Source organism: Anomalospiza imberbis, chromosome 1, assembly GCF_031753505.1.
Source record: "Anomalospiza imberbis isolate Cuckoo-Finch-1a 21T00152 chromosome 1, ASM3175350v1, whole genome shotgun sequence".
NCBI lineage: Eukaryota > Metazoa > Chordata > Aves > Passeriformes > Viduidae > Anomalospiza > Anomalospiza imberbis.
The window spans coordinates 151590301-151604187 of NC_089681.1; the positions used below are offsets into that span (position 1 = coordinate 151590301).

Consider the following 13887-nt stretch of genomic DNA (forward strand, 5'->3'; position numbering starts at 1 on the left):
TTTGCCACGTTCTGCAGCAGCAGTGACCTGCTGGCTCTGGGATGGCTCTCCAGTCCCTTGGGGGACAGGTGGCCAGGAACAATGTCAGCATTGTGAGGGCTGCTGCTTTCCAACTGCAGCCTGCAAGCTGCCCACCACCCAGAGGATCAGGTCTGGGGACTGGGAGGTCCAGAGAGCTGGGGAGCGCAGAGGGATCTGGGAGGAGGGCAGGGATGCCAGCCCGATGCCAAGGCCCAGCTGGCTGATTTAGGGGAGGTCTGTGGGCCAGGACAGTTGTCCTAAACCTGTCAGTGTGGTGCCAGCAGGGAGCTGTGTGCTCATTTTTGCCACAAGATGTGTGCTGGCCTTGGGGGTCGTGCCTCTGGGGTTCTTCGGGGTGGGTGCTCAGAGCTGGAATCATTTATAGCCAGTTAAGGTGTTGAAGCCCATTGAAGCTGAAGTTGGCCTGAAAACTGTTGGCAGAACTCCTGTGGTGGGTGCACGTGACAGGGCAGTTCTCTTTTTGTTCTGTGCAGGTGTTTTGCCCCTGCAACCTCTCTGTGAGGGTGGGATGTGCACACTCCTTCACTGGAAGGCTTTTCACTCCTGGGGTGAATCCCAGAGCAATTCCCAGATGAATTTTAGAAGTAATCCTTCCCTTTGAGAGTGGTGAGGCCCTGGCACAGGGTGCCCAGAGCAGCTGGGGCTGCCCCTAGATCCCTGGCAGTGCCCAGGGCCAGGCTGGACATTGGAGCAGCCTGGGACAGTGGCAGGTGTCCCTGCCCACACCATGGGGAGTACTGGATGAGCCTTAAGGTCCCTTCAACCCAAACCATTTTGAGATTTTTGTGACTCTCCTGGTGCTTTGGAGTGCACCCAGAAGCACCCCAAGGTGCCTTGAAGATCTCACCGCCTCTCCTGGTACCTTGGTGATAGTGGGAAGCCTTAGGGACCAGGGGGAGCTTTGCAGAGCTGTATTTGGATGGGGCAGCTCAAACCATAAACCTGCCCACATTCCTCAAGTGCATAAACCACTGGAGTGCTCCCAAGCCTTAAATCAATTTGTCTTATCTTAAAAATGGGCAATAAACGTTGCAGCGGCCTCATAAAGATGTTGTTCCCGTGTTTGTTCTCGCTGCTTCAAAGCTCTAATCTGGCCAAATTTGCTCAGGTTAATTTACAGCACTTGGATCTCAGTTACTTCCAGCAGGAGACAGCTCCTCAGTGCATCTTCAGGGGTGCTGCTGTTTGTGGGGGTCTCTTGTGCTCCCAGCAGAAAGCCCCTGGCTCACAGCCTGGCCTCTGAGCAGCTCCCCAGATCCTGCTTTGTGCCTTGTCCAAGTGTTTTATATTTACTGAGAAACACAGAACAATCCATGACCAAAGCAGGTCCTGGCATTCATCCTGCCTCCAGCTGCCCCATCCACCTGTCTCCATTTCCAGGGTGAGTGACAGCAGCTGCCTTTTCCCAGGCACAACCATCCTGACCAGAGAGAGCAGGAAAAATGCGAATTCCAGACTAAAATGTGTCAGAAAAATTGAGCTTTCAGTGCAGGAAACAGGGGTTTCTTTAATAACCTTTCAGAGAAAGGACTTGGTGGGCCTCTGGAGCTTCCAGCCTCCTCGTGCTCCTGTTTGAATGTTGTGGAATTCCTGCTTTGGGAGTGGGTGGCTCAGGTGTGCTCTGGTGAAGCCAAGAGGGAAGAAATGAGCTGGGTTTGGTGTTTTAGGGCAGATCTGCACCGTGGCTGTGCAGCTTTCCCTGGGGGAGGGATGTGAGTGTGGAATATCTGAGCTGTGCTTCAGGTGCTCATTCCTGATGATCTGGTTTGCTGCTCTCGTACAGATGAAGAGCTGCTTCCCTGACAGCTATGATGTGAGGTTTAATTTACTATGAAATGGGTGTTCAAAGAGTACTTTGGGTTTTTACAGCTCTACAAGCAAGGACTTGGAGCTTGCTGATACATCTCGTTACTTCAAGCACAAAGAGTTCTGCTTAATCCACATACATTCAGTCTTCAGGAAGAATTCTGAAAGGAGAACATCAAACTCCAGAAGTGTTTCATCTGAAAATTAACTTTTCATTTGATATGTTCTGTGCCTAAAACTCAGCTAACCCATATGTATTTGTTTAAAATAATTGCATAAGAGTCAGTGTCACTGTTTTTCCTTGTTTTTTGGGGTTTCAGGCAAAGTGCTTCATGGATTTCAAAGCTGGAGGTACATTATGTCACATTCTTGGTGCTGCTTACAAATATAAGAATGAACAGGGCTGGTAAGTTTTTATTTGTGGTTTATACACCTTTTGCATGAAACCAAGCACATGAATTGCTTATGCAAACTACCTAAATTTAATCCTTCCTGGAGAATCGGGCAGGCAAGGCAGTGGAGATGGGAAGAGGGAACTTTTTTCCTGTTTTGCTGATGGTAACTTTTTTAAGACACACCCCCACACTTCTAAATTTAAAGAGGAGTTGGCCAAGTTTAAGGTTTTGGGCCTGTAGTTGGAGTTAATTGCAAGTTTGAGGCTCCTTTTTTATTTCCTTGCTGCTGTCTGACTGAGGAAATGAGCCAGAATCAGTCTCACATCTGTGAGATGTAAATCTTTGTTGCTGTATTGATTATTTGGTTTAGTTATAATTGTGAAAGCATGAAGCACTGCAGATCCTAGTAAATACTCAGATCTCCATTGCTCCAAAAATGGGGAGTGTCAGCACTTAGAAACTCTGCCCCTGGAGCCGTTGGTACTGGGATGAAAAATATCCCTGTGACATCTCAGGAGTGGTTTAACCCGGGTGTTTCTAAGTTATAATCCTCTTCCCAAGGGAACAGCAGCATAGGATCATAAAATCCTGGAATGGTTTGGGCTGGAATGGCCCCTAAAGCCCATCCAGTTCCACCCCCTGCCATTCCAGGGGCACCTTCTGCTATCCCAGGCTGCTCCAAGCCCCAGTGTACAACCTGGCCTTGAAATCACTATTTTTGAGAACACTGGGCAAAAAAATGGGGATGAAAAGTCACTAAATGTAAACAATCCATAAAATTAAGCAGAGATTGCTCCTGTCCACAAATTTAAATAATTTGGATGCGATGTTTCCAGTCTGCAGCAGCATTCCTGGAATTAATGGAGTTGTTTTTACACACAAGAGCCATTTAAAAGGCAAAACAAAGTTGTTGAGAACGGTTGGTTGTTTTTAGGAGTTATTTATATTCATATCTGCTCTGTCTGATGTGGATATATCGGGAATAAACCACTCCCAGGGACTTTCCTGGGCTTTCCAGCACCTGGGATGGGCACTTCTTTGCAGTGTGGTTTATCAGCAGTATCTTGTTACCTCTCTGCCTTAAGATACAGGAATGAAGTGGTTCCATCTTCAGGAGCATTTGAATACTCCGACACCCCACGTTTTTAGCAAGAAAATGTGGCTTGCAGTCAGCTGCCCAGCCCAGCTGGGCTCTGGAGCTGCCTCCTCCCCTGTCCCTGCCTTGCTGCTGCCTCAGGGTTAGCGTGGTAGTGCCGGGTGTCTGTGCATGCGGGCTGTGGCGGGCAGTCATCCTGCACCTTAACTCTCAGGATCAGCCCCAGAGCCTGGAATGTGTTCCCCACTGACTCTGCCCAGTAATCCGTGCTGTTTGCCTGCCCTGTGACTGATTTGATTGTTGTTTTGGTCTGCATTGTCGCTCCTGCTTAACCTGTTTGTGACTGATCTGTCTTATAGGAGAAGTCCCTTTCCTCGCCACAATAGGTATGTCTGAGAGCTGGACATGCCTGGCCCAGGGAGCCTCTTAAGCTGAGCACAGGAAGAATTAGTGCCATTTTATCCAAACGGGCAGCTGAAGCAGTGCTGTTATTAATGTACCCATGTCCTTCTCTGGGTTTCTGGAGCAGGCAGGGATCCGGGGGCACGCAGCATTCCATGGATGCACCGTGCAGGTGTTGAGCAAAAAACGCCAACATTGTGGTCGTGCCCTGAGTGTCTTTGTCTCACAGGTGCCAAGAGGTCTGTAGATGTTCATTTGGCATCTGTGTCCCACGGAGCCATTCCGGGTGTTTTGGATACAAACCGTGGCTGAATACTGGAGAAGGGGCTCGATCTCGACTCAAAAATCCTCAGTATTATAGGTGTAAAATACCTTACTAACAGTGACCTGACAGCCTTGATGTCTGGCCCTGCTTCTGCAAGTCAGGGTGACCTTTCCAAAGCACACAACAAGGCCATAAATTCCTCTTTAAAAGGCTGATTCCAATAAATGTGCCAGGATCTTAGGTTTGATTTGTTTGCTGTGTGCTCAGTGTGAAGGGTAACGTGCTTTAGGCCAGAAACCATCCTCCCTGACAGAGGATGTTGACAGAGCTGCCCAATACCTCAGGGTGTTCCCACAGAACCACCTGCCTGGGCTTCTCCCTCCTGAAAATCCCAGGAGCCCCTGGAGAAGATCGTGGTGGTGCCAGCTGGGGTGTCATGTTTGATTTAGTGGGGTCACAGGGCCTGGGGCTAAAAGCCTTGGGGCCAAGCTTTGCTTTCCTTCACCTCTGAGCATTTATGGACTGGAGAAGGGGATCTGTTGCTGGGAGCAGGGATGTGCACATAGGGAGCTGCCCTTGCCTGTGGAAGGGCTGCTGTGAGCTGGGGGTGCTTGCAGCCTGTCAGTGCCTGGTGGGGAGGTCGTGCCCAGCCTCCCGCTGCCCTGGGTGTGCAGGCCTTTGGGTGTCACACCCTGCCACCCCCCCACAGCCCAGGGAGCCTTTCCAGACCCCAGCAGCAGCTTGTTCCCAAACCTGGAGGTGCAGGCATGCTCCAGGTCGTGTTCTGCATCGGGGACGCACAGCCTGAGGGTTCAGCACCTGCTGGAGCTTTGGGACAGGCTGGATCCGGAGGGCTCGGCCCCATCTATGGCAATCCCTGCTGCTGCTGGGGCTGGTGTGGGGCTGGGGTTGTCCCTCCTCAGGCTCTGGGGGTCACCACTCCAGTCCCTCATTTGGGTTGGCCCATCCGTGAGTTCCAGACGTGTTCAGGGGTCAGGTGGGCACAGCAGAGGGGAATCTGGGGGCTCTCCTGCTGCTTCCCAGGAGGATTTCTCAGGTTTTGTGTCCTCCCCCCATTTCTGCTGGACAGATCTCCATTGGCATTGCAATAATTGGGATGATTTGTCTGTGAAATAACAAAATTAAAGCACCAGGGTCCAGTAAAGACAGTGATAAAATGCTGCCATGGATTATTAGCTGCCTGTGTCCTGGGGGGTGGCTTGTTCTCCCATCAGGCAGAGGACTTGCTGGTTCTCTGGATTCCCAGGACTGGTGGATGGGTGCAGCTAGAAGTAAGAGAGCCATGAGAGCTCGTCCATGAGTTCTCTCATCTGACGTTGGAGCCCACGGTGGTCGTGTGTTCAGTTCCCCCCGACTGTGGCGGAATGCACGACCCTGCTGCAGGGCTTGGTGGATGCTGCCAGCCTTCCTTTTTCTCCCTAAGCGTCTCCCAGATCAGCTGCCTTTGTTGATGTGGCTTTCTTGCTGGTGAGGGTGCCCGGTGCAGCAGCAGTAGTTGTGGCTGTGCTGGCTCGGCTGCCACCTTCCAGTGCTTGTGTGCAGCAGGGAAGGTTCTGGACTGCTGGCAGCTGGGCACGTGGAGTTAATATCTGTGAATCATTTCCCTCCGCAGGAGGAGGTTTGACCTGCAGAATCCCTCCCGGATGGATCGGAACGTGGAGATGTTCATGAACATTGAGAAAACACTGGTGCAGGCAAGGACAAGCAGCCAGGCCAGGGCAGGGAGCCTGGGCACTCAGGGAACCACTTCACCCTGGCCCTCTGCAGCAATGTGGGACTCTGCCCTCCCTCTCCCACCTAGCTTAGTCACAATTCCACATTTTTCACTTGAAAAATGCAGAATATTTCCATCGGCCCCCTGTGGATATGCAGAGGCTTTTATTTTATTTATTTATGTGAGGAAAACCTGTTGTAGGGAAAGAGAAAGCATCCCAGGTGTCCCCATGTCCCTGGGGAGGTGGCACCCTTGGGGCTGAGTAACTGCTCCTGTACACATTCCAGGGCTGACTTCCAGTTTGATCTAAACAGCCTTTTCCAGGTCAGGATCCATTTTACTCTCACTTCACCAAACGAGTTGTTATCTGTACCCATTAAGCAGCTCTCATTTGAAGTTCTGTTTTCTAACTGCCGTGTGGGAATAATGTATGGTTTTTTTCAAGCTCTGAAGCCAAGTTCAGTGTGTGATGTAGTCAAAGCATAACTTTCAGGTGTCCATTAGGAATGGAAATGGGAAGATCAGCAAATAGCAACAATATTCTTATTATAAAACACCTTGCCCACATACAGTGGTTTCAGGGCTTAATAAAAGCCTGGGCAGGGCTTTGCTGGGGAGCTGTGTGAAGGGAATGTCCCTGTCCCAGTGCTCCTGGAGCTGGGATCACTGACCTGTGTCACCCCCTGCCCTGGGTTCCACTGGAGTTCCAGCACTGGGGATTTTTATAGGAATATTCTGATTTTTGCCACAGATCACCTCCTAATTCCTTGTTTAACTTGCTCTTCTCTCTCAGAACAACTGTCTGAGCAGACCAACCATCTACCTCATCCCTGACATGGAGCTGAAGCTGGCCAACAAGCTGAAGGACATTGTCAAACGTCACCAGGTGAGTGTCGCACAGCACAGCCGTACCCAGGGCTGCTGAGCTCTGAGGGACCCCCCTGCCTCAGCCCTGGGAGGGTCTGAGGACACCGGCAGCGGCAGCAGCCCCCTTGTGGAATGGTTTTTATCCTCCCGTGGAGGCCGAGCCCTGGCTGTGCTCTAAAAGCACGCCTGGACCTGCTGCCAGATGGCTCTGGGGGCAGCCCCGGCTGGTTTATTGCTCAGTGCAGGTTTGCCCAAACCTGAGTCTGAAGCAGGGAGTGAGGCAGCTGTTCCACATGTGTGGGACAGCAGAAGGAAGCCTCACTCTTGAAGTGGTCCTTGGTTTCTGCTTTATTTCACTCTTTGATTGCTGGTGCTGAGCAGAGCCCAGGCAGCCTCAGGGAACCTTGCCCTCGTAATTCCAGGTGCTAAAGGATGGCTTGAGCAAGATTAACGGCTTCATCCTTAAAAACATAAACAGTCTTCTCACTTGTCTGGAGAGAAATACCCTGGAATGTGACCTCTGGATGGTCTGATGGCTTTTGTGTCAGGACAATTCACAGCTGTAGCCAAAGAGTTTCTTTTCCAGATTTATGTATTTCCTGTGTTGTGATTATGAACCATTGTCTCAGCCTCAGTTGGGCAGATTTTCACAAGTTGCTCTTAATTATTTGGCTGATTCAGGATGGGTGTTATTGCTTAAATTAGAGTGAATGAGTCAATTTTCCTTTCATAAAGGAAGTCTGTAGTGAGCTCCACGCTGTATCCATGAGTGATTTAAGGGATTTTTAAAGCGGCTTTGTCTCTACAGGGATACGAGGAGATGAAAACAGAAATTGTCCCCAATTCTGTTTTTTTGGGCTTTCCTTTGCTCTGCCTCTGAATTCTCATCTTGTCACTAATTTGCTTCCTCACTGTCGTGGTTATGTTCCTTTTTTAACCCCGTGCTGTCATTTCCTCACTACCCCAGCCCAGTGCCTGTGGCTCCCTGGTATCCCAAGTCCTCCCTGCTCCAATTCCTGTTGTTTTCCAGCTCCCTCCTTTGCTGCTGCTCAGAGCTGCCCCTGTCCCTTGCCTGAGTTGTGGGAACTCTTGCCCTTCAGCCCCTGACCCCAGAGCATCCCACATCCCACAACACCATTCTAATTCCTGCTGCTGCCATCCAAGGATCTGCAGCTCGTGCTGCTGTTAAATCAATCTCTTACCTGTTTATGGGATGCAAGTTTTGAACACCAGCTGCCTTTTGGGGTGATGTGCTGAGGGTTTCTCATGCAGTTTCTCCTCCTCTCCTGTGTTTCGCACAGGGAACAGTCACTGAAGAGAAATCCAAGGCTACCCACCACGTGTATCCAAGTCCTACCTCAATGGATGATGGTAACGTTCTGTGACTCTTTTAAGTGGGAATGGTCTTGTTATTAATGCCATGAGAAGTCGTGGAAGTGTTCACCAGGACTGTTCCCAGCCTGCTCCTGAGGAACACGTGCTGCACTCTGGATAATGTGCATGGGGAGGGTGAGGCTGGGTACTGGGGAAGCTCCTCCTGCCCGGGGCAGGGGTGGAGTCCCAGTCCCTGGAGGGATTTCAGAGCTGTGTGGATGTGGGACACGGGACAGTGCTGAGGAAAGGCTGCACTCTGTGATCTTGGAAGGCTTTTCCAGCCTCAGCAATTCCCTGATTCTGAGTTCCTGGCTCTCCAGGAATTCTGTAGGGAATGCTGGTACAATCCTTGTGTGTGGGTGGCAAGGAGGGCTCCTCCACGAGGCTTGGCTGTGTTAAAGTTCACTCTGCCTGCTTGAAGTGCAAGGTCCAGAAAAAGCAATTTCACAGCTGCCCCTTTCAGCAAATAGCAAAAAATATTTCTTCCCTTTTTCATCTTAAATAAATTTAATTACCTGGTGGGTCGTTGTCCTCAAGCTCCAGTTGCTTCAGACAGACATAAATAAATCCCTTTCCCACATTCCCTGGCCTGTGCTGGCCACTAGATGGAAGTGCTCCCTGCAGTTTGCAGGGATCAGGAATGGTTTGTCTCTGTCCCTCTGGCAGCACCAGGCTCAGCCCTGTGTGTGTCTCAGGCTCTGAGCCCCAGGTCACAGTGTGGGGAGCAGCCCAGAATTCCAGCAGGGATTAGAGAGACAGGTTCCCATCCTTGGTGTTTCTCCTGTAATGCTTCTCTGGGCTCTGTTCTCAGGATTTGGGTTGCAGGGTTTGGTGCTTGAGAGCTGCAGGGATGGGTGGGATATTGGGAAGCAATTCCTGGCTGGGAGGGTGGGAGGCCCTGGCACAGGTGCCCAGAGCAGCTGGGGCTGCCCCTGCATCCCTGGCAGTGCCCAGGCCAGGCTGGGAGCAGGCTGGGACAGTGGGAGGTGTCCCTGCCATGGCAGAGGGGAATTGGGATGGGCTTTAAGGTCTCTTCCCAGCTCAGGCCCCAGCAGCCCTTTAGCAGAGGGATTTGCAGCAGCTTCCCTCTGACTCTGGAAAAGTGAACTGTTGTGCTTTTCCCTCCACATCTCACCTGGATCTCATTCCCTTTGCAGATGAGTGGTTGAGACCTGTGATGAAAAAGGACAAGCAGGTGCTGGTACACTGGGGCTTTTTTCCAGACAGGTAAAAAAAACTGGGGGAAAGCAAACCCTGAGCCTTAACTGTTTGTTGATGGAAAAGTCTTGATCCCAGTGTGCAGAGCTTGAAAAGAATTAACCACTGATTTAAAACTGCAATATCCACATCCATTTGTGGCACTGGCAGGTGGGTGAGGCTGGAAAATGAGTTCTCCTGCAGAGCCACAAGGAACTGGTTGGAAATTAAAGCAGATTTTAAAGCTGGAACGAGCCTTTCCTTAAACTTTGAAGGGAGAACTTCCAGTCACCTGGCTGAACTCTGCCAAAAAGATTTCACTCCAAGGGCTGTCTTCATTCAGGTGCAAGTGGCTGTTAAAGCACCCCTTTGAGAAACCTGCCCTGTGCTCTTGGAACATGTTAAAATTCAATGTATGTGCTGTATTGCTTCACTGTATTTGCAATAACTGGTTTCTGAGCCCAGGCTGTGGAAGATCAATCAAAACATTGATAAGCCAGTATTGACTTCTATTTAATTAAGTTTTTCAGGCCACTACAATCTGTTCGCACACTGAATTCCTAGGCACCCTTATCTCACATGGGGCTTTCAGTGGAGGAGAGCAAACAGTAATCACACTGAGGTTTTTTATTCATACAGATGAAGAGCCTTTAAATACTTTTATATTTCTATCAGTAGTCAAGCTTTTGTTGGTGTTTTTAAACCAGGTACACACAAAACAGCATATGCTTTGTGTGCACATTTTCCTTGCACCTGACCCCTCCCTGGTCCTCAGCACCTGGTGTTGGTTACAAAGGACGTTGGCTTTTGCTGTTGCTCCGTGCAGTTTGTTAATAAATAGACTTTTGAAGGAATAATGTGGAAGAGTGAATATAAATAGTGAATGGTTTCTAGGATGGTGTGCAGCTTCCTCCCTTCCAGGAATCCAGTAGCTCTTGCTTTGAAGTCACAAAAAAGAAGTGAATTAGGGCAGGGTTTGGTTGGTGACTCAGAGCTGCCTTTACCCCCCTGAATCTCTCCAGACTTGCCCTTGAAGCTGGAGCTGGCTCTCTGAGAGGATTTTTACATCCTAATGTGCAATAGATGCCCCCGGGCCCTCCCAGTGCCCCGTGCCCAGTTCCTGTGGCACAAAGCAGGATTGTTCCCCGTGGGAAGCCCTGCAGTGCCAGCAGCGAGATCTGCACGTGCCAGAGCTGCTGGAAAACCATTCCTGGTGTTCCTGGTGGCTGAGCTGCTCTCTCCTGACCCCTCCCCAGCTACGACACCTGGGTCCACGCCAACGAAATCGATGCGGAAATTGAGGACGCCCCGATCCCCGAGAAGCCGTGGAAGGTGAGTCTGGCTCAGTCCTTGGGAGGTGAAATGGGTCTGGCTCAGTCCTTGGGAGGTGAAATGGGTCTGGCTCGGTCCTTGGGAGGTGAAATGGGTCTGGCTCGGTCCTTGGGAGGTGAAATGGGTCTGGCTCAGTCCTTGGGAGGATTCCTGTGCTGGGGCCGTTGGCTGTTGGCCCTGCTCTGGTTTTTCTGCACTCACTGTTTTACCCTGGTCACGTTCTGTGTGTGCTCCTGGAGTCCCAGCAGCCCAGGCTGAAAGGACCTTGGAGTCTGTTCAAACACCTGGAACTCACTGGAAAACAGGATTTTGGGGTATAAACCTTCCTAGGAATAGTCAGAATTGTGTGAAGTGTTAATAAATTGTATAAGTGACTCAAAAGCAGCAGAAGCTTTTTCAGCTGTGTAAACCAAACTATCTGAAGGTGGATGTTACAATCCTGACAGCTGGCTTTGTCCCTCCAGGGAATGGCCAACTCTTCCTCACTTTTTGGTGTTTGTGGCACACGTGCCAAGGGGATGTGTGTATTTAGGAGGTTTTGATGGCAATTTGCAGCACCCAGAGAACACTGGTAACCCAGAGCTGCTGCCCCAGCTCTCAGAACTGACCTCACGCTTCAGGAGGCCTGAAAATGCTTGAGGAGCAGAGGTTGAATTCTGAGTCCCGTCCATCCTTTGTGGTCCTGCCTTGTGACACTGCCACGAGCGTGTGTGGAACCAGAGGGATTGGGACATTCAGACCTGACAGAGCTCTGGGAATGTCCTTAACCCAGGGAGGTCTCTCATGGAGTTACTTCTTCCCAAAGCATCAGCCTCTGCATGTCTCCTGTTGTGCAGGTTCATGCCAAGTGGATTCTGGACACTGATGTGTTCAATGAGTGGATGAATGAGGAGGATTATGAGGTGGATGAGAACAGGAAACCCGTGAGCTTTCGCCAGAGGATCTCCATGAAGAATGAAGAGGTGAGTGGTGCTCTGCTGAGGGGGACCTGGAGGGACAGCCATGTCCTTGATCTCTGCATGCACAGAGCTGCAAAAGGGAGGGATCCAGGGAGAGCTCGGAGCCCCTGGCAGGGCCTGAAGGGGCTCCAGGAGAGCTGGAGAGGGACTGGGGACAAGGCATGGAGGGACAGGACACAGGGAATGGCTCCCACTGCCAGAGGGCAGGGATGGATGGGAGATTGGGAATTGGGAATTCCTGGCTGGGAGGGTGGGCAGGCCCTGGCACAGGGTGCCCAGAGCAGCTGTGGCATCCTGTTTTGGGGTGGGTTAAGGAAGGATGCAGCCTCCAGGTCTGCAGTGGGAGAATGTGGGAGTAGCTCAGAGCTCTGCTCCCTCCCAGCCCGTGCGGAGCCCCGAGAGGAGGGACAGGAAAGCAGCAGCCAGCACAAGGAAGAGGAAACATTCTCCTTCTCCACCCCCCACGCCTGTGGAGTCCAGGAAAAAGACAGGGAAAAAAGGGTGAGTGTCTGGAAGTTTCCAGAGGCCTGGAATTTGAGGTGAAAAGAAATGAGGAAAAGAAGAAATTCAAGAAATGCTTATGGGAGAGCTCTGTGACCTGGGGTTCTGTAATTATTTCTGGATAGGCTTGAGGGGTTATTCCTGAGCAGTTTGTGCAATTCCTTATTCTACCAGTATTTTACCCAAATAAAAACTTAATTGCTATTAATGAAATAGTGACAAAGAAGTTTTTGATAGTAATTAAAAACTTAATGACTAACTATGGGGTATTATGTGTGGGTATGGTGGGGAGCACTTCAAAGCTAAAAATTCAGGTTTTGTTTATGGACCTGTTGGACTCTAATAAGACAAAACTGGAGTTTTATCAAGAACAAATTGATAATGTGAATTCCTCCTTCCAAGTGCAAAGCCTGAGTTGGGGTCTGTGAGGAGGTGTGGGGCTGGTTCTGCCTCTGTTCCCAGAGTGGTTTCAGGGGGGTTTGACCCTCCTGTCCTGGCACCTGAGCCCTGTCCAGGAACATCTGGCACAGCCCCTGTGTGTGCTCTGTTCCAGACAAGCAGCTCTCTATGGCAAAAGGAGGGGGCAGAAGGAAGAGGATGAGCAGGAGGATCTCACCAAGGACATGGAGGATCCCACCCCAGTGCCCAACATAGAAGAAGTGGTACTTCCCAAAAATGGTAAAACATGGGAACACTCTGGGCTCTTGGAATGTTAGAAATTGAACTGCATTCAAATTGTGTATGTATTTTGTCAAATCTTTGAAATACTCCGTGGCCATGGGGCAGGTGGTCTCTGCCTGTAAATTTGTCTAGTCAGGGAGGTAACAGCTGAAAAGGGCAGCCGTGTCACCTCCTTTTGGCCTTTCAAAATGCAAAACTGCATTTATAAAAGACACTTCTAAAAACAGATTTGCAATGATCTGCTTAAATGTTCCATTTCACGGGCTCATGCTGGGGGAAATGGAGCTTTCTGGAGCAAAGTATTTCCCTGCCAAGCCCCCAGAAGAAGGATGTTAAATGGGTGGAAAATGTGCTACGTGTCAAGTGCTTTTAGTCCTTTTCAGGGAAGTGTTGATGTGGGCAATAATAATTCTGGGAAAAAGAATTCCTTCTGCATGCCTGGCACCAGATAGTCCTGGGAGTCTCTGCGCTTGGGTGCTCCTTGGTTTGGATTTGCACTGAAGCCTTGCCGTGTGTTGGGCAGGTGGGGAGGAGCAGGGTTGTCCTGCTCTGTGTGGAGCTGGGAATGCAGGGCAGTGGGACAGACGGGCCCTTGTGCTGCCTGTGAACTCCTGAACTGCAGACAGGGCACGGGGAAATCAGGCCAGGCTCAGAACTCCTGTCTGCTGCTCTCTCATCACTCCTGTTCTTGCAGTGAACCCAAAGAAGGACAGTGAGAACACGCCCGTGAAAGGAGGAACCGTGGCAGACCTGGGTAAAGCCCCTGCAGCCCTGCCCCAAGCCTCACCCTCACATCCTGCTTGCAGTCAACATTTTAAAATATATTTTAAGTATTTCTAAATCCCTCCATTTAACAAGCAATCTGCACTTCTGCTATTTTGTTGAATTAATTCATATTTCATGCATATTCAAGTTCCAGTGTACCAGCTCTTCATTGCAAGGCTCTTCCCTCGTAGGCTACTGTTATTTTTATTTTTTTAACATGACATACAAGCTCTTTTCTAGCGGATTTTTTTTTTAAACTGGGAATCAAGGTAAATCACAGTTTCCCTGAGCTTTGCTGAGCCTTGACATGAGATACAAACTCGTATGCCATGTCTTATAATACAAGAGTCATCTAGGACAATGGGAAAGGAAGTAATTAATTATGCATTCTGAAGTGTTGAGAAATTCTAATTATCCTTCCTCTGTGTTCTTACCTGTTCCCTGGTCTGGGATAGGTAAAGGTGTAATTG

General features: G+C 50.1%; 1 protein-coding gene across 1 annotated transcript in view; it reads left to right on the plus strand.

Annotated features, from left to right (window-relative positions):
- Window positions 1-13887, plus strand: part of SMARCC1 (SWI/SNF related, matrix associated, actin dependent regulator of chromatin subfamily c member 1) — a 63250-nt gene that overhangs the window by 6344 nt on the left and 43019 nt on the right. Inside the window, exons 3-12 of the mRNA XM_068176570.1 lie at window positions 2169-2254; window positions 5640-5721; window positions 6535-6627; window positions 7910-7979; window positions 9140-9209; window positions 10436-10511; window positions 11348-11473; window positions 11853-11971; window positions 12525-12649; window positions 13347-13406. Of these exons, the coding sequence (XP_068032671.1) occupies window positions 2169-2254; window positions 5640-5721; window positions 6535-6627; window positions 7910-7979; window positions 9140-9209; window positions 10436-10511; window positions 11348-11473; window positions 11853-11971; window positions 12525-12649; window positions 13347-13406 (907 nt within the window). The remainder of the gene's footprint in view (window positions 1-2168; window positions 2255-5639; window positions 5722-6534; window positions 6628-7909; window positions 7980-9139; window positions 9210-10435; window positions 10512-11347; window positions 11474-11852; window positions 11972-12524; window positions 12650-13346; window positions 13407-13887) is intronic.